A 22,081-nucleotide genomic window follows, 5' to 3' on the forward strand; every position below is an offset into this window, starting at 1 on the left:
ACTTGAAAACTATATTTTTTATTTGGTGAGCTATGCTTTAGCAATATGGCACTTTTTTTTGTAGTTAGCACTGATTGAAGAACAGTTCAAACTGTTAGCTCACCAAAAAAAAAAAGGAAAAGAGTTCTGAAGTAAACAGCCGTAGCGCAGGAATTAAAAAGTAAGTTACAGCACATCTTCATTAGAAATCATTAAAAGTTAATCTAAAATATTGCTTAAATTCAGCATCTGATTTTAAATTGTAAAGTTTTCTATCACTTTTAAACTATTATAGAATATTTATATAAAGCCCACGCCTCCAAATACTGTACTGTACTATTATAAAATATTTATATAAAGCCCACGCCTCCAAATACTGTACTGTACTATTATAAAATATTTATATAAAGTCCACGCCTCCAAATACTGTACTGTACTATTATAAAATATTTATATAAAGCCCACGCCTCATAAGACCGCTGCTCCTTAACTTGTCCAATCCCGATCAGATACAATAGGGGTGATTGACAGCCCCTGCTAGCGGCCGAGTGGCCGCAAATGTGCAGGGAGGGGCATTGCACAAGCATTTCTTGTGAAATTATTGTGCAGTGTTAAATGCCGACAGCGCATGCATTTAGCTATAGCAAATAATTTCCGCCCGGGCTTTAATAAATTGACCCCATAGTATTTATATTAGTGTAACTGTACCTTTAAATGTATTTATGTTGTGCTTAATGGAGCTCACTACTCTTTACACAAGTTTTTCAGTCGCGCTAACCTGACAAGGGCAAATCACATTTGCGAGAGAATGCAATTACTTTCAACTTGTAATAAGAGCGGCGTTTCCTATGTGCGCAAAAAGACGGGGGGGGGGAAGATATCGCTCACGCACAAAAGTTAGGGCAACACTTTTAATCGAGCCCTAAATGTTTTAAATATATTTTGTATTGAAAAAAGTTAACATGAAGCTGTTTATTTTGACTTTGAAACTAACGAGGTACATGCATTTGCAATACTGGCTCGTGTGATAGGAGAAAAGTCTACAGGAGCAGAAGCACTGTAGAAAAATATACTATTTTCACTTTGGTGCCAAAGAGATAGTATATTTTTCTACAGTGCTGCTGCTCCAGTGGATTTTTATGATATTTGGGGTTACAGTCTCTGCAGCAGTGTGCTGGACTGGGCTTATATGAAGCTGTCACGTGAAAGCAGCTCATTAGCTATTAAAGGGACATGCCACACACATTTTTTCTTTTATAATTTAGAAAGAGAATGCAATATTAAACATCTTTCTAATTTACTTATATTATCTAATTTGTTTTATTCTCTTGATATTCTTTGATGAAAAGCATATATAGATATGCTTACTAGCTGCTGATTGGTTGCTGCACATAGAAGCATCATGTGATTGGCTCACCATGTGCATTGCTTTTTCTTCAAATAAGGATATTTAAAAAATGAAGCAAAATAAATTACGGAAGTAAATTGTAATGTTGTTTCAATTTCTATTCTCTATCTGAATCATGAAAGAAAGATTTTGGGTACAGTGTCCCTTTAAGTAACATTCCCAGAGCTTTATTGGTGGACAGCGACACATCCCACACCCATACAAAGTGCTCAGTTTCTCAATACAGGATTATCCATTTTACAAAAGATGAAAAAATGTAATACATATAATTTATATGCTGTTGTTTCTAATGAACTATGTATCTTCATTTTGAATAATAGATTTTGTAAAAAAAAAAGAATGCTAATTGGTCCTACAAAAATGTTTTCCCCCCTCTAAAAGTTGTATATCCTTGTTCTAACAGGAGAACATTAAAGGGACATTAAAGTCAAAATTAAACTTTCATGATTCAGATAGAACATAGAATTTGCAATATGTTATCAAATTTGCTTCTTTCTCTTAGGGGCCTATCTATTAAGCTCCGAATGGAGCTTGAGGGCCGTGTTTTTGGCGAGTCTTCAGAAACAGCAGTTATGAAGCAGCGGTCTAAAGACCGCTGCTCCATAACCCTGTCCGCCTGCTCTGATGAGGCGGACAGGAATCGCCACAATTCAACTCGATCGAGTATGATCGGGTTGATTGACACCTCCCTGCTGGCAGCCGAATGGCCGCGAGTCTGCAGGGGGCGGCGTTGCACCAGCAGCTCTTGTGAGTTGCTGGTGCAATGCTGAATACGGAGAGCGTATTGCTCTTCGCATTCAGCAATGTCTGTCGGACCTGATCTACACTGTCAGATCAGGTCCGACAGACATTTCATAAATAGGCCTCTTAGTGTTGTTAAGTTATGAGTAAAACTAGGTAGGCTCATAGGAGTTCAGGAGTGTGCCCGTCTCTTTAGTACTCTATGGCAGCAATGTTTTACAACAATATTTGTAGCTTTGTTATACACTGTTGCAAAACACTGTTGCCATAGAGTACTAAAGAAAAAAGTGGTCTCCAGTCCATGCAAAAAATCATTTTATTCAGTTACATGGGATAAGATCATGATCACATGAATAAGGGGTGTTACTCCGAAACATTGTGGTTGTTTGGATCTAATCCCATGTAACTGAATAAAATGATTTTTTGCATGAACTGGAGACCACTATTTTCCTTTTTTCTACTATATTGGTGATTTTGTGCTGGTCTCTTCTCTTTATTTTATACAGTACTAAAGACTACTGCAGACTTTTAAACAGCTGATATTACACTGGGAGGCCTATTTAACAACGATCTTGCGGACCTGATCCGACAGTGCGGATCAGGTCCGCAAGACCTCGCTGAATGCGGAGAGCAATACGCTCTCCGTATTCAGCATTGCACCAGCAGCTCACAAGAGTTGCTGGTGCAATGCCGCTCCCTGCAGACTCGCAGCCAATGGGCCACCAGCAGGGAGGTGTCAATCAACCTGATCGTACTCGATCGGGTTGAATTGCGGCGATTCCTGTCCGCCAGCTCAGAGAAGGCGGACAGGGTTATGGAGCAGCAGTCTTTAGATCGCTGCTTCATAACTGCTGTTTCTGGCGAGTCTGAAGACTCACCAGAAACACGGACCCACAAGCTCCTTACGGAGCTTGATAAACAGGCCTCCATAAGTTGGAAAGTTAAGCCTTTCTAAAAGGGACACTCTACTCCATGTTTTTCAAGTATATGAAAAAAATAGAAGTTAAACCTGTTAACAATATTTTTGCATTAGCAAAAGGCTAAAGGGACATGAAACCTCATGCAATTTTAAACAACTTTCTAATAACATTATATTATCAAATGTTCTTAGTTCTCTTGGCATCTTTTGTTGAAAAGCAGGACGTTAAGCTCAGGAGCGTGCACGTATCTGGATCTCTATATGGCAGCAGTTTTGCAAGAATGTTATCCATTTGCAAGAGCCCTAGATGGCAGCACTGTTTTCTTCCCATGTAGTGCCCAAACATCTACCTATGTAGCTCTTAAGCAAATTGAAAACTTCATTAAAATTGTATGCTCTGTGTGAATCACAAAATACATGTTTTGGGCTTCTTATCCCTTTAAATAAAAGCTGTTTAAATTTAACGTGAAACTAGCAAGTACAAATTATACCAAGGTATTTATATTACTGGCTCCAGGGACAACTTCCAAGGAAAATAAGTTGGTTTATTCAGAGGAATTTTTTTTTCAAAGAAGCAAAGAACTGTAATATATTCTGATATGCTCTCTTTTATACAGAACAAATCAAATATTTGATTATCATTATGTCACTTTAATTGACTAGGCCAGAGCCTACAGCAATGACTAAACTCACCTTGTTTGAGGCCATCTCACTGACTGAGTGCCTGGTTTGTAGAGTCTCCAGTTGGTCCAGACACCAATCCAACTCTTCCAGAGTCTCGATGGCCAGTTTCTGAACGGCATCCTCTACGAAGGCAAGAGAAGAAGGCATTTAGATCAACTGAAGCTGGCCACTTGCTGACTCCTAAAAACATGTCCAGTCACGGAAAATATGAGAGCTCCCCTGATTAATGATACCAATTCTCACTTTAACAGTAACATATCCCCTTAATGTGAAGGGTCCATCACCACACGGACTAGATATAGAAACCCAATAGACCAGTCAGAAAACACTGATTTGAAGATAAAACATTTTTACCAAACAACGGATAACAGGCAAATTCTCATTAGCAAGGATGTGCATGGCAATTTTGTACAGGCTTCTTAAATTAATTAGGCTGAATTTCACAGTGGGACAGTCAAAGTTTAGTCTTCTGCATGTTCCACTTTACCCGAGTTGTTCTGTGGTAAATATACGATTAAGAGGATACTTGAAATCCAGAGGATATAGATGCGTCTCTCCTTGACTTTTACATATGCAATGGTACTTTAGTAAAGCATAATTATATTCCAATGGTTAAAAACAATAACTCCAACACTCAGATATGTTTTCATTCAGAAGCAGAGCACATTTAAAAATTCAGGGCCCATCACAATACTTTGGCACAGAAGGGGCCTTATTTCCGTGCATTAAATAATCAGTATCTTGGTATTTTCCTCTGCCCCCTTTTCAGGAAAAAAAATGAGTTTAAATGCTGTAGAAAAAAAAGATACCACTTAAACATCCTGCTTTTGCTTCTTGAGCAGCTAGACACAGGTTAAACGAATGATGCAATAATGCATTAGGTGTAAATATTTGGTAAGGGGAGCAGCCATTGTGGTGTTTCCATGGTGACCAAATGGAACCAGGGTTAACTAATGTAGTTGGCTGTAACACCCCTTTATCTATATAAAACAATCTGGTAAATGAGATGAAAAAAATATTTTATATTAACTTGATGCTGGTAATACAGAAGCATGCATCAAGCATATTTATTTTATAGATGCATAAGTCTGCGCTAGAAGTGGTTGTGACTACAGGACAGGATAAACTCTGGTCTGGGAGAGAGGGGGGCCTCTGGAATGATAGTATGAGCTAAAGTGGGGTCCATATTGTTAGAAATCCTGCCCAGGTTTTAGAGTTTGCATACTCTCTGGAAACGGATAAGAAAGCAGAGACTAGGAAGGATAAAGGATAGAGGGAGTTAGCAGGCTGGAATCACTATGGCAACGAGCCTGTTAACTTCTCTTTGCAGCCCACTTTTAACCCATTTAAAACCTCAGATGCCTGTGATTCGAAGATAATTAATAAAAAGTAGAAAAACATATTCCTGATCAACATATCTAATACAACTTTTTATAGGACAATTACATGGAAAATTTTATATATATATATACACACACACACATACGACCAAGTAAAATAAGGCTTTATATTATCTTCTATATAGAGTTAACTGTGTGTGTGTGTTGTGTGTGAAAATACAGCATCCAACAAGTGTCACACAAAGCCAATTTCATAAGACAAGTGGCAGTGTTACTGTTTATACAATATATTTTCAATTCTTTAGTAGAGGTATTAACAACACCTACCTACAGACTGGGAAAACATGTGACGTGCATTATAGAGTAAAAGAATGATATGTGTGCCTGGCTGACTTTGTTAGGAGGGATCAGACTGATATACTACAGGAAAGTTCTCCTCTGTAAAAAGCACAATTGGGCAGAAAGAAGCTACTCCCAGGTGGTAACCGGGTCATAGAACAAGATATTGAGCTGTTGTTTGTTCCTGACAGATTGTTTCTCTTTCTGTATATTTATACATTTATATCACTTGTGCATATACAAATCTTTGTTGGTTCTTTACTAGATATATAGCTGATTATCTATCTATCTAGAAAGATAGACAGACAGACAGAGAGAAAATAGATAGATGAAACAGTGTACTTTTGTGTATTGCTATTGTAATATTTATGAAATATCACTGTGCGCATCCTATAAGACTGTAATAAATCACCAGTGTATTTAAAAGTACCTCCTCTATGTCCAGAATGATCGTTCTAAGGGGGTCATAGAGATGCAAAAGCTCCAATATCTTTTAAGGGCAACACCACTGTGAACTGCATTGGCAGAAATTGCAAATGCAGGTTGCAGGATTGGTCTAAGGGGTAGATTTATCAATGTGGGGGATCATGTCCGCCGCACATCGATAAATGCAGACAACATACGCTGCATTTCTAGTGAAATGCTTGTGCAATGCCACCCCCTGCACATTCACGGCAATCAGCCGCTAGCAGGGGGTGTCAATCAACCCGGTCATATCCGATCAGGCTGATTGCTGTCTGCTGCCTCAGAGGTGGCGGACGAGTTAAGGAACACTGCTTCTTAACTTATTTTTTCGGCGAGCCGTAAAGTACGGGGGAAGATAGCAGCATCCGCTGCTTGGTAAATCTACCCCTAACTGTCTACTGTGCCGCTTTAAAGGCTACGGAGTGTTGTAAAGCATAAAGTGGACACAGGGGTGATCTGAAGAAGAACACATATCTATGCACAGCCGCTACAAAACTGTTTCAGATATTGTCTTGCAGTATCGTGACTGGCCTAGGTAGTGTATCTGTGGGACATAAAAAGTCTGTTATGTGTGACACCTGAAAACAGCAGTCACAGCAAGGTCAAGGGTTAAATCAACTTCTTTTGAGGAGCTTCTTCTAGGCAGTTTTTTAAGTGGGCTGATGGTTTATGTAACTTTTGTAACTTGTTCTGTATATTTTATTGCTACACGTCATCTGGTCATGTGGTTATTGCTACACGTCATCTGGAATGTTTTTTGTTTTGTTTCTTTTCCTTCTTTTTAAAAAAAAATAAAAAAAATAAAAAAAACAAGGCAAAACTGGAAGGAGAATGATTTAATTAATACGTATACCATTTCTGTGGGACAACAATAACATTCTAATATCTTTTCTTGGCATCCTATGTTGCCAAGGCCGGATTTCCCATTAGGCACAGTAGGCATGTGCCTACAGGCGCATTGCAGTGGGGGGCGCCGCAGCGCCTGCCAGGAGTCAGTGTATTTTAATAAAAAAAAATGTTTAATAAAATACACAGGCTCTGGCTGCTACTGACTGTTACGCCTGTTTTGCGGCGGGGGAGGGTCTGAGGTTGAGCTGAGGAGAGGAGTGACTTCTAGCGAGTAAGTAACTTTACCCAGGTACCCTCCCTGACCCTGCTCCTGAGCAGGGAGAGGGTGGCGCGCCTACGTCACATGATGCCGCCAGCGACTTCAGAGTAGCGGGAAGGACCTGGATGCAGCAAAACATTCTGGTGCTACAAACCTCTGTGTACGTCAGTCTGTGGTACTGATCACCCCCTCCCTGGCTGCAAGGCATGATAAGCAACACTCTCTAGTGCAGGATATTTCGGCAGACGGAATAATGGTAAAATCTTTGAAGTGAAATCCTGCAAAGTTGCAAGTAAGAATTTAAATATTTTTTATTTTCTTCTGCATGTGTTGTGTCAGCATTTGTCTTTGGAACAGTGGGGCATATTTATCAAAGTGTGAGCGGACATGATGCGATATAGCGTATTATGTCTGCTGCACATCGATAAATGCCAACAGCATACGCTGTCGGCATTTATCATTGCACAAGCAGTTCACTAGAACTGCTTGTGCAATACCGCCCCCTGCATATTCGCGGCCCCAGTAGATAAAGTGTGTCAAAAAGTGATGGCAATATTTATTTTATGCTGCATAAGATCACTGCTATGTCAGAGGTAAAATATATTGAAAAAATAAATTAAAAAAAGGTTGACCTGCAGACCCCTCTTCAATTGTAAAACTTTAACATATAATTTCACTTTTGAATGAATTATACTTCTGTATTGTGATTGATGGATAGTCCAAGTAGGATATAAACATAAACTTATGAATTAAAGTTTTTAAGATATGGAACAGCCTTAAAAGTAAAGCCAGGGAGGTTAAATATAATAATAATAATATATATATATATTTTTATAGATCACTAAATATTATGTTCCTCTGCTCACTAAAGTGCAGAGCAAATAATGTATTTTAAACAATCCAATCCAAACCTATCAGCTATTTTATGACGCATAAATACTCAGTAATACTATTGACTCTATTGCATAGTGCATTAGTACCATTACTTATGTTTTAAGTGTTAAATTACATATGCTAACAATCAATAATTCCTTATCTCTGCATTATGACGACTGTAACAGTAAACTTAACTGTAAGTAAGTCAGTGTGTTTTATTTGCAAATAATCTATCTGATGCAGAATTATTTGTCCAAGGGCAATAAAGGGGGATGACTGAGGGGTACAAAATTGAACCCCAAAGGCTGAAGAAGTCCTGTGGAGCCTCTGTCAATAAATACACAAAGGAAATAAGCAGAGATATCTGCAATACATTTCATAGGTGTATGTTCCATCCATTTTTGATAACGGTTTTAATTGTATGGCCATTTGAGTTAAGTGAATATTGATTTTTGGTGTAGCTTCCATAACAACAAATATTGCAATTGGTGTATGTATTTGTGTATCTCCATAAAAGGGAAAATGTAATTGTTGGCTGCACATATGTGCCTCTTGTCACTGCCTTACCGATTTGTTTAACTAGCTCCCAGTAGTGCATTGCTTCTCCTTCAATCAAGGATACCAAGAGAATTAAGTAAAATTGATAATAGAAGTAGATTAGAAAGTTGTTTAACAATGTAACCCTTGACAGCTAATTAACCCCTTCACTGCCAGGAATTTCAGAAGTATGGTGTGCAGCTGCAATTAGCGACCCCTCTTATTAACAAAAAGCAATAACAAAGCCATGTATGGCTTATATTTCTGAACAAAGGGGACCCCAGAGAAGCGTTTACATCCATTTGTGTTATAACTGCACAAGCCGTATGTAAATAATTTCAGTGAAAAACCCAACTTTTGTGAAAAAGTCGATTTTTTTTTTATCGCATTTTATAGCTAAACAGTGGCAAAATAGACCTAGCTCAATAGCATGGGTTGTCTACTAAAAAAATAATATATAACAAGGCTCTATTTCTGTTTAAATGGAATAATAGCAAAAATGCTAAAAATTCTTTGGTATTTTGGGCAAGTTTTTCTCTGAAATTCCTGGTGGTGAAGGGGTTAAATTACAAGAAAATTGAGCAAAATAAAAATTCCTGAAATTCCTGGTGGTGAAGGGGTTACATTACAAGAAAAGGAAGCAAAATAAATAACAAACATATATTATGCATAAATAACCATTTTGTAGGGCAGTTTCACTTTAAATGCGTTAATGTTTAGTACACTTTGAGCCTTATAGATGTTAGATTTCCTGACATGTCAAGGCCGTTAATAGTAAGGACTTAAATAGACCATTTCCATTTGTTCTCTGTCCTAGGAGGGATTGGCCTATTAAGCATGTCCCTGCCACTAGCGCAATTTCAGTCTACTGAACACTGAGCTTTTAAACTTGTCACATTATGGTCCCAGGAAGGGCTAATCCCTTAAACATGTCACTGTCATTAATGCAGTTTAGGCCTAAAGACTAAGCATTTAGACATGTCGGTATTTGTTTTGAGATGAAATAATCCTTTACCATTTCACTGTCTTTAATGAATGTATTATATATGTCACTGCCATTAGTACATTTTGGTCTGAAGAGGAACAGTTTCCCTAAACATGGTACTGTTATTAGTAAATGTTGATCCTTTGAAAGTCTGGCAACTTAAAATTCTGTCTGTACAAGAGAATCATAGAAGACTCATAATTATTATTTTCTGATTGGATAGAGGAGGGTAGGTGACAATTGTAACCAATATGAAGCTGGGTGAAAAGCATTTAATCTGGTGGCTTTATACAGATAGTTGCACGTTATTTAAATATTGGGATGTATGAGGGGCACCAGTTTTAATAAATCATGCCTGTTGTTTTGGGGCATTAAAGAGACAGTAAACATTACTATGTAGGCAAACAGGGTGATTCTAGAAATATACATTTGGGAGGGCTGTGGGCAGAATCGTGGATGATCCATGTGTGGAGTCAGTGAGCACCAGAGAGTTAAATGAGTGGCGCTAGACATGCCAGAGATGTTTGGGGGTATGGATAAGTGGTTCAGGGGTGTGGTTAGGCAGGTACATATAGCAGCAGGAGGGGCAGCTGAACACGACTGGGGTGCAGTGTTTAAATTGTGGTGCTTTTACATCATTTTATACAGCTGTTCAACTTCCCCTGACTGCAAATCAGATGCTGTATCACTCACCTTTTTGAAACCAAGCTGAGAACACTTCCACACTCTGCTTTAGTTGCTGTACTTTAGGGGGTGTATGTGTATGCGCAACCCATCAGACTAAAGCCGTGTGTGGATTTGAGCTCTGCTTAATTTCAAAGGGTTACAGTATAGCATCTGACTGTCTGTACTGCCCTCTAATAAATAAATATTCAGCCATGCAGGTCAAGGGGCGCAGACATCTTCTAGCTCCACTTCTATGTACTGCAATGTTTGTAACATAGTGAAATACATACGGCTAGATTACGAGTTTTGCGTTAACAGGGGTGCGGTGCTAACGAGCAGTTTATGCTCACTGCTCACTTACAGACAGCGCTGGTATTACGGGTTATTACAAACCCGGTGTTAACCACAAAAAAGTGATCATAGAGCAAAATTTTGCTCCACATCTCACCTCAATACCAGCGCTGCTTACGGTAGAGGTGAGCTGGCTTAACGTGCTCGTGCATGATTTCCCCATAGGAATCAATGGGGAGAGCCGGCTGAAAAAACACCTGCATATTGTAGCTAGCTTAGGGTTTATTTTATAGGTAAGTATTTAGTTTTAAATAGGAATTATTTAGTTAATGATAGTTATTTTTACTTAGATTTATTTAAATTATATTTAAGTTAGGGGGTGTTAGGGTTAGGATTAGACTTAGATTTAGGGGTTAATAACTTTAATATAGTGGCAGCAACGTTGGGGACGGCAGATTAGGGGTTAATAAATGTAGGTAGGTTGCGGCGATGTTAGGAACGGCAGATTAGAGGTTAATAAAATTTAACTAGTGTTTGCGAGGCGGGAGTGTGGCGGTTTAGGGGTTAATATATTTATCATAGTGGCGGTGATGTCCGGTTCGGCAGATTAGGGGTTAAAAAATATATTATAGTGTTTGCGATGTGGGAGGGCCTTGGTTTAGGGGTTAATAGGTAGTTTATGGGTGTTAGTGTACTTTTTAGCACTTTAGTTAAGCGTTTTATGCTACGGCGTTGTAGTGTAAAACTCTTAACTACTGACTTTTAAATGCTGTGCCAGTCTTGACAGGAGAGGGTGTACCGCTCACTTTTTGGCAGACTCGTAATACCGGCGCTATGCAAGTCCCATTGAAAAAATAGGATACGCAATTGACGTAAGTGGATTTGCGGTATTTCCAAGTCTGGCCAAAAAAGTGAGCGGTACACCTGTACCTTCAAGACTCGTAATACCAGCGGGCGTTAAAAAGCAGCGTTGGGACCAGCCAACGCTGCTTTTTAAGCCTAACGCACAACTCGTAATCTAGCCGATAGTAACATTTACTCTCCCTTTACAATGGGAGAATAACAGAACACCCACTTTCCTTTAGTCTCACAACAGATTGCCCCTAGAAGAACATGTTTATTAGTAATCAATGGTCTTTAGAATCCCATACTTCAAAAGGTCAATGCACTTGAAAAGAGAGGTTTACAAATGTATATGAAACTAAGGAGCTGAAATGAATATTAAGGAAGAAGCCAACGCTTTCTTAGGTTCCAGGGAGGGAATTTATATATACATATATTTTATATGTATTTATATCTATGTAAAATAATAGAAAACATAATGTAAACTTCTCGTCTACCTGGTTTCAGGGATTCCTCAAGCCCTGTTTTACAAAACACAATGAAGGTAACATACGGGTTAATGCAAGAGTATCATTCTCTGTTTATAGGGTTTGCTGCAGGAAGTTAAAGGTTCATGGGGCCTCTTGGGAGAGAAGTTATCCAACAAGCAGTGGTTTTATAAAAAGAATGCTTGACGTCAATAGTTTCTTATTCTTCCCCTTGTGTGCAACGGGGTCACTCTTGGCTTTCTGAGAGGGAGGGTATAGCAGGCGAACTTAGGACTTTTGTAATGATAAACCTTTCTCTAAATTGAGACACAAAAACCCACATAAGGTTTGTTTTTTTTGTTTTGTTTACTTGCATTTCAAGAATTTATTTGTTGATTCTGAATCATTAGTAGAGAGATATGTGGTTAAAATATGATGGCGGATGTTAAGGTAATTTGGTAATTATAAGAGCAGAAAAAGTTAAAACAAAAAAAAACAGAAAAATCTTAGGTGACAATATTTTGACTAAAGCTGTGTTAACCTTAAAGGGACATTAAACATTAAATAAATGCTAGATGGAATGATGCATTCAAAGAAAAGATTAGTCTGAGAATAACATGTAGATGTATTTACCTGTTGACAAAATAAGTGTAAAGTTTTAGTGCCTATAAAACACTGGGAGCTGCCATGTTGTAAATTAGGTTACCTTCTCTGGCCAATTAGAGACAGTTATAAATAAGTCACTAGAGTGTGCAGCCAATGGCTGTGTGGAATATAACAGTGTTCTATACTTCCACTTCTAACAGGAACTGAAAAGGGAAAAGGAGCAAAATAGATAATGAAAGTATATTGCAGAGTTATATATATATATATATATATATATATATATATATATATATATATATATATACTGTATATATATATATATATATATATATATATATATATATATATATACACACAATTTATCATTTTAAATTAATGTCCCTTTAAAGGGAATGTTAGCATTAGTTTAAAAAATGTATTAAATTATGTATTGTGATTAAACCACTGAAAAAGGATGACATCTTCAGTTCTTATGTTTACATCCTACAAAAGTCCTCTTCAGCTTGTGCCCCCATCCTCTCCCTGAATGCTTCTTTTTTAATTTAAATGTGCAGAAAGCGGTTCTGCCTCTATGCTCTCTTGGAGACTGTGGGGCTCATTTATCAAGCTCTGAATGGAGCTTGAGGGCCGGTGATTCTTGAAAGCCTGCAGGCTCACCAGAAACAGCAGTTATGAAGCAGCGGTCTAAAGACCGCTGCTACATAACTCTGACCGCCTGCTCTGAGCAGGCGGACAGACATCGCCGCAATTCAACCCGATCAAGTACGATCGGGTTGATTGACACCTCCCTGCTGGCGGCCGATTGGCCTCAAATCTGCAGGGGACAGCGTTGCACCAGCAGCTCACAAGAGCTGCTGGTGCAATGCTGAATACGGAGAGCGTATTGCTCTCCGCATTCAGCGAGGTCTGGCGGACCTGATCCGCACTGTCGGATCAGGTCCGCCAGACCTTTGATAAATATCCCCGTGTATACAAGAGCTCAAGAGCACTTTTGCATATATATATATACCCACCGGCCAATTTATTAGGTACACATTGCTATTACCAGGTGGGACCCCCTTTTGCCTTCAGAACTGCTTTAATTCTTCGTGGCATATATTCAACAAGGTGTTGGAAATATTCCTCAGGGATTTTGGTCCATTTTGACATGATAGCATCACGCAGTTGCTGCAGATTTGTCGGCTGCACATCCATGATGCGATTTAATTGAGATCTGGTGACTGTGGAGGCCATTGGAGTACAGTGAACTCATTGTCATGTTCAAGAAACCAGTTTGAGATGATTTGAGCTTTGTGACATGGTGCATTATCCTGCTCGAAGTAGCCATCAGAAGATGGGTACACTGAAGTCATAAAGGGATGGACATGGTCAGCAACAATACTCAGGTAGGCCGTGGCGTTTAAACAATGCTCAATTGGTAGTAAGGGGCCCAAAGTGTGCTAAGAAAATATCCCCCACACCATTACACCACCACCACCACCAGCCTGAACCGTTGATACAAGGCAGGATGGATCCATGCTTTCACGTTGTTTATGCCAAATTCTGACCCTACCATCTGAATGTTGCAGCTGAAATCAAAACGCATCAGACCAGGCAATGTGTTCCAATCTTATAGTGTCCAAGTTTGGTGAGCCTGTGTGAATTGTAGCCTCAGTTTCCTGTTCTTAGCAGACAGGAGTGGCACCCGGTGTGGCCTTCTGCTGCTGTAGCCCATCTGTTTCAAAGTTCAACGTGTTGTGCGTTCAGAGATTTTAATACCTTGGTTGTAATGAGTGGTTATTTGAGTTACTGTTGCATTTCAATCATCTGGAACCAGTCTGCCCATTCTCCTCTGACCTCTGACATCAACAAGGCATTTTCGTCCACACAACTACCGCTCACTGGATATTTTCTCTTTTTCTCTTTTTGCAGTTTTTTAAATTCTCAGACCAGCCCGTCTGGCACTAACAACCATGCCACGTTCAAAGTCACTTAAATCCACTTTCTTCCCCATTCTGATGCTCGGTTTGAACTTCAGCAAGTAGTCTTCACCACATCTTGATGCCTAAATGCATTGAGTTTCTGCCATGTGATGTAACAATTTGTGTCACCAAGCAATTGAACAGGTATACATAATAAAGTGGCTGGTTAGTATATATATATATATACTGTGTATATATATATATATATATATATATATACATATACACATATATAAACACAAGAAATAAATGTTTAAATTCCTTTAAAAAGGCAATGTGGTTTATTAACACCAACTAATTGAATACTGCAACTTTATAAATTAACATTGACGACTGTACCTTTGTACCTTTAATGCCTTTGGGTACATAGTTTAGGTGACACCAGCATATGTCACATTAAGATGATGTGTTATCTTACATGTTAAGGAGCAAACATCTACTGTTAGAAGTCTATATGTCAACTAAAAGCTATGCAGCGCTATTCTCTATGTAGTTGATATAGCCACTGCCAGTAGTAAGGAAAAGCATTAAATGACACAAACCCCAAAATTGAAATCCACACGAATACATTTCAGTTTTGAATAGAAGCATTTTTTTCAATACACACATATTAGCAATAATGCTTCTAGTAAAAGTTATGCCTGTTTCAGTGACAGCTTTTGCTGTGCACATGCCTCATGCACCCTTATTCAGACACTGTGCATTTACTCATCATCTTTCATGCAAATTAGGAAAATGCTGAAACAACATATGCTCTCACAGCAGGTGCACAGGTCGTATATGCATATGCTCTGTGGGCTGTAAAAGCTGTTACTGAAACAGACACAATTCTTAAAAGAAAGATTGTTGCTAAAATATCCATATTCCAAAATGCTTCTATTAAAAACTAAAATACATACTCATATACAGACATGCTCTCACACACACATGCACACTCACATACAGACATGCTCTCACACACACATGCATGCAACTATTCATGCTCACACACATGCACACTCACATACAGACATGCTCTCACACACACATGCATGCAACTATTCATGCTCACACACATGCACACTCACATACAGACATGCTCTCACACACACATGCATGCAACCATTCATGCTCACACACATGCACACTCACATACAGACATGCTCTCACACACACATGCATGCAACTATTCATGCTCACACACATGCACACTCACATACAGACATGCTCTCACACACACATGCATGCAACTATTCATGCTCACACACATGCACACTCACATACAGACATGCTCTCACACACACATGCATGCAACTATTCATGCTCACACACATGCACACTCACATACAGACATGCTCTCACACACACATGCATGCAACCATTCATGCTCACACACATGCACACTCACATACAGACATGCTCTCACACACACATGCATGCAACTATTCATGCTCACACACATGCACACTCACATACAGACATGCTCTCACACACACATGCATGCAACCATTCATGCTCACACACATGCACACTCACATACAGACATGCTCTCTCACACACATGCATGCAACCATTCATGCTCACACACATGCACACTCATATACAGACATGCTCTCACACACACATGCATGCAACCATTCATGTTCACACACATGCACACTCACATACAGACATGCTCTCACACACACATGCATGCAACTATTCATGCTCACACACATGCACACTCACATACAGACATGCTCTCACACACACATGCATGCAACCATTCATGCTCACACACATGCACACTCATATACAGACATGCTCTCACACACACATGCATGCAACCATTCATGTTCACACACACATGCACACTCATATACAGACATGCTCTCACACACACATGCATGCAACCATTCATGCTCACACACATGCACACTCACATACAGACATGCTCTCACACACACACATGCATGCAACCATTCATGCTCACACACATGCACACTCACATACAGACATGCTCTCACACACACATGCATGCAACCATTCATGCTCACACACATGCACACTCACATACAGACATGCTCTCACACACACATGCATGCAACCATTCATGCTCACACACATGCACACTCACATACAGACATGCTCTCACACACACATGCATGCAACCATTCATGCTCACACACATGCACACTCACATACAGACATGCTCTCACACACACATGCATGCAACTATTCATGCTCACACACATGCACACTCACATACAGACATGCTCTCACACACACATGCATGCAACCATTCATGCTCACACACATGCACACTCACATACAGACATGCTCTCACACACACATGCATGCAACCATTCATGTTCACACACATGCACACTCACATACAGACATGCTCTCACACACACATGCATGCAACCATTCATGCTCACACACATGCACACTCACATACAGACATGCTCTCACACACACATGCATGCAACTATTCATGCTCACACACATGCACACTCACATACAGACATGCTCTCACACACACATGCATGCAACTATTCATGCTCACACACATGCACACTCACATACAGACATGCTCTCACACACACATGCATGCAACTATTCATGCTCACACACATGCACACTCACATACAGACATGCTCTCACACACACATGCATGCAACTATTCATGCTCACACACATGCACACTCACATACAGACATGCTCTCACACACACATGCATGCAACTATTCATGCTCACACACATGCACACTCACATACAGACATGCTCTCACACACACATGCATGCAACCATTCATGCTCACACACATGCACACTCACATACAGACATGCTCTCACACACACATGCATGCAACTATTCATGCTCACACACATGCACACTCACATACAGACATGCTCTCACACACACATGCATGCAACTATTCATGCTCACACACATGCACACTCACATACAGACATGCTCTCACACACACATGCATGCAACCATTCATGCTCACACACATGCACACTCACATACAGACATGCTCTCACACACACATGCATGCAACCATTCATGCTCACACACATGCACACTCACATACAGACATGCTCTCACACACACATGCATGCAACTATTCATGCTCACACACATGCACACTCACATAAAGACATGCTCTCACACACACATGCATGCAACCATTCATGCTCACACACATGCACACTCATATACAGACATGCTCTCACACACACATGCATGCAACCATTCATGTTCACACACATGCACACTCATATACAGACATGCTCTCACACACACATGCATGCAACCATTCATGCTCACACACATGCACACTCACATACAGACATGCTCTCACACACAAACATGCATGCAACCATTCATGCTCACACACATGCACACTCACATACAGACATGCTCTCACACACACATGCATGCAACCATTCATGCTCACACACATGCACACTCACATACAGACATGCTCTCACACACACATGCATGCAACCATTCATGCTCACACACATGCACACTCACATACAGACATGCTCTCACACACACACATGCATGCAACCATTCATGCTCACACACATGCACACTCACATACAGACATGCTCTCACACACACATGCATGCAACTATTCATCCTCACACACATGCACACTCACATACAGACATGCTCTCACACACACATGCATGCAACTATTCATGCTCACACACATGCACACTCACATACAGACATGCTCTCACACACACATGCATGCAACCATTCATGTTCACACACATGCACACTCACATACAGACATGCTCTCACACACACATGCATGCAACCATTCATGTTCACACACATGCACACTCACATACAGACATGCTCTCACACACACATGCATGCAACCATTCATGCTCACACACATGCACACTCACATACAGACATGCTCTCACACACACATGCATGCAACTATTCATGCTCACACACATGCACACTCACATACAGACATGCTCTCACACACACATGCATGCAACTATTCATGCTCACACACATGCACACTCACATACAGACATGCTCTCACACACACATGCATGCAACTATTCATGCTCACACACATGCACACTCACATACAGACATGCTCTCACACACACATGCATGCAACTATTCATGCTCACACACATGCACACTCACATACAGACATGCTCTCACACACACATGCATGCAACTATTCATGCTCACACACATGCACACTCACATACAGACATGCTCTCACACACACATGCATGCAACCATTCATGCTCACACACATGCACACTCACATACAGACATGCTCTCACACACACACATGCATGCAACTATTCATGCTCACACACATGCACACTCACATACAGACATGCTCTCACACACACATGCATGCAACTATTCATGCTCACACACATGCACACTCACATACAGACATGCTCTCACACACACATGCATGCAACCATTCATGCTCACACACATGCACACTCACATACAGACATGCTCTCACACACACATGCATGCAACTATTCATGCTCACACACATGCACACTCACATACAGACATGCTCTCACACACACATGCATGCAACCATTCATGCTCACACACATGCACACTCATATACAGACATGCTCTCACACACACATGCATGCAACCATTCATGTTCACACACATGCACACTCATATACAGACATGCTCTCACACACACATGCATGCAACCATTCATGCTCACACACATGCACACTCACATACAGACATGCTCTCACACACACACATGCATGCAACCATTCATGCTCACACACATGCACACTCACATACAGACATGCTCTCACACACACATGCATGCAACCATTCATGCTCACACACATGCACACTCACATACAGACATGCTCTCACACACACATGCATGCAACCATTCATGCTCACACACATGCACACTCACATACAGACATGCTCTCACACACACATGCATGCAACCATTCATGCTCACACACATGCACACTCACATACAGACATGCTCTCACACACACATGCATGCAACCATTCATGTTCACACACATGCACACTCACATACAGACATGCTCTCACACACACATGCATGCAACCATTCATGCTCACACACATGCACACTCACATACAGACATGCTCTCACACACACATGCATGCAACCATTCATGCTCACACACATGCACACTCACATACAGACATGCTCTCACACACACATGCATGCAACCATTCATGCTCACACACATGCACACTCACATACAGACATGCTCTCACACACACATGCATGCAACCATTCATGCTCACACACATGCACACTCACATACAGACATGCTCTCACACACACATGCATGCAACCATTCATGTTCACACACATGCACACTCATATACAGACATGGGGGCCGATTTATCAAGTGTCTGGCGGACATGATCCGCTGTAGCGATCATGTCCGCCAGACATCAATAAATGAAGACAGCATATGCTGTGGACATTTATCATTGCACAAGCAGTTCTGGTGATCTGCTAGTGCAATGCCGCCCCCTGCAGATTGGCCGCTAGCAGGGGGTGTCAATCAACCCAATCGTATAAGATTGGGCGGATTGATGCTCTCACACACCCATGTACACAACCATACATGCTCACACACATGCACACTCACATAGACATGCTCTCACACACCCATGTACACAACCATACATGCTCACACACATGCACACTCACATAGACATGCTCTCACACACCCATGTACACAACCATACATGCTCACACACATGCACACTCACATAGACATGCTCTCACACACCCATATACACAACTATACATGCTCACACACATGCACTCACATACAGACATGCTCTCACACACACATGCACACACACATACATACATGCTCTCACACACACATGCACACAACCATAAATGCTCACACACATGCACGCTCACATACAGACATGCTCTCACACACACATGCACTCATATACAGACATGCTCTCACACACACATGCACATACATACATGCTCTCACACACACGTGCACTCACATACAGACATGCTCTCACCTCACACATATGTACACCCACATACAGACATGCTCTCACACACACATGCACTCATATACAGACATGCTCTCACACACACATGCACTCACATACAGACAAGCTCTCACACACACATGCACTCATATACAGACATGCTCTCACCTCACACATATGTACACCCACATACAGACATGCTCTCACACACACATGCACTCATATACAGACATGCTCTCACACACACATGCACTCACATACAGACATGCTCTCACACACACATGCACTCACATACAGACATGCTCTCACACACACATGCACTCACATACAGACTTGCTCTCACACACATGCACTCACATACAGACATGCTCTCACAAACACATGCACTCACATACAGACATGCTCTCACACACACATGCACTCACATACAGACATACTCTCACACACACATGCACTCACATACAGACATGCTCTCACACACACATGCACTCACATACAGACTTGCTCTCACACACATGCACTCACATACAGACTTGCTCTCACACACATGCACTCATATACAGACATGCTCTCACACACATGCACTCATATACAGACATACTCTCACACACACATGCACTCACATACAGACATGCTCTCACACACATGCACTCATATACAGACATACTCTCACACACACATGCACTCACATACAGACATGCTCTCACAAACACATGCACTCACATACAGACATGCTCTCACACACACACATGCACTCACATACAGACATGCTCTCACACACACATGCACTCACATACAGATATGCTCTCACACACACATGTACTCACATACAGACATGCTCTCACACACACACATGCACTCACATACAGACATGCTCTCACACACACACATGCACTCACATACAGATATGCTCTCACACACACATGCACTCACATACAGACATGCTCTCACACACACATGCACTCACATACAGATATGCTCTCACACACACATGCACTCACATACAGACATGCTCTCACACACATGCACTCACATACAGACATGCTCTCACACACACATGCACTCACATACAGACATGCTCTCACACACACACATGCACTCACATACAGACATGCTCTCACACACACATGCACTCACATACAGACATGCTCTCACACACACATGCACTCACATACAGACATGCTCTCACACACACATGCACTCATATACAGACATGCTCTCACACACACATGCACATACATACATGCTCTCACACACACGTGCACTCACATACAGACATGCTCTCACCTCACACATATGTACACCCACATACAGACATGCTCTCACACACATGCACTCACATACAGACATGCAGGCCCATTTATCAAGCTCCGTATGGAGCTTGAAGGGCCGTGTTTCTGGCGAGTCTTCAGACTCGCCAGAAACACAACTTATGAAGCAGCGGTCTAAAGACCGCTGCTCCATAACCCTGTCCGCCTGCTCTGAACAGGCGGACAGGAATCGCCAGACATCAACCCGATCGAATACGATCGGGTTGATTGACAGCTCCCTGCTGGCGGCCGATTGGCCGCGAGTCAGCAGGGGGCGGCGTTGCACCAGCAGCTCTTGTGAGCTGCTGGTGCAATGTTAAATGCGGAGAGCGTATTGCTCTCCGCATTTAGCGAGGTCTTGCGGACCTGATCCGCAGTGTCGGATCAGGTCCGCAAGACCTTTGATAAATTGGGGCCATGCTCTCACACACACATGCACACCCACATACAGACATGCTCTCACACACACATGCACTCACATACAGACATGCTCTCACAAACACATGCACTCACATACAGACATGCTCTCACACACACACACAT

At 41.1% G+C, this 22,081-nt stretch overlaps 1 protein-coding gene across 3 annotated transcripts in view; it reads right to left on the reverse strand.

Annotated features, from left to right (window-relative positions):
- The window catches only part of PDE4C (phosphodiesterase 4C), a 499,380-nt gene that overhangs the window by 54,902 nt on the left and 422,397 nt on the right, over positions 1–22,081 (reverse strand). For all 3 annotated transcript variants that reach the window (XM_053702945.1, XM_053702947.1, XM_053702946.1), the window contains one exon: positions 3,741–3,853. In XM_053702945.1, coding sequence (XP_053558920.1) covers positions 3,741–3,853 — 113 coding nt within the window. The remainder of the gene's footprint in view (positions 1–3,740; positions 3,854–22,081) is intronic.

The sequence above is a fragment of the Bombina bombina genome, chromosome 2 (assembly GCF_027579735.1).
Source record: "Bombina bombina isolate aBomBom1 chromosome 2, aBomBom1.pri, whole genome shotgun sequence".
Taxonomy (NCBI): domain Eukaryota; kingdom Metazoa; phylum Chordata; class Amphibia; order Anura; family Bombinatoridae; genus Bombina; species Bombina bombina.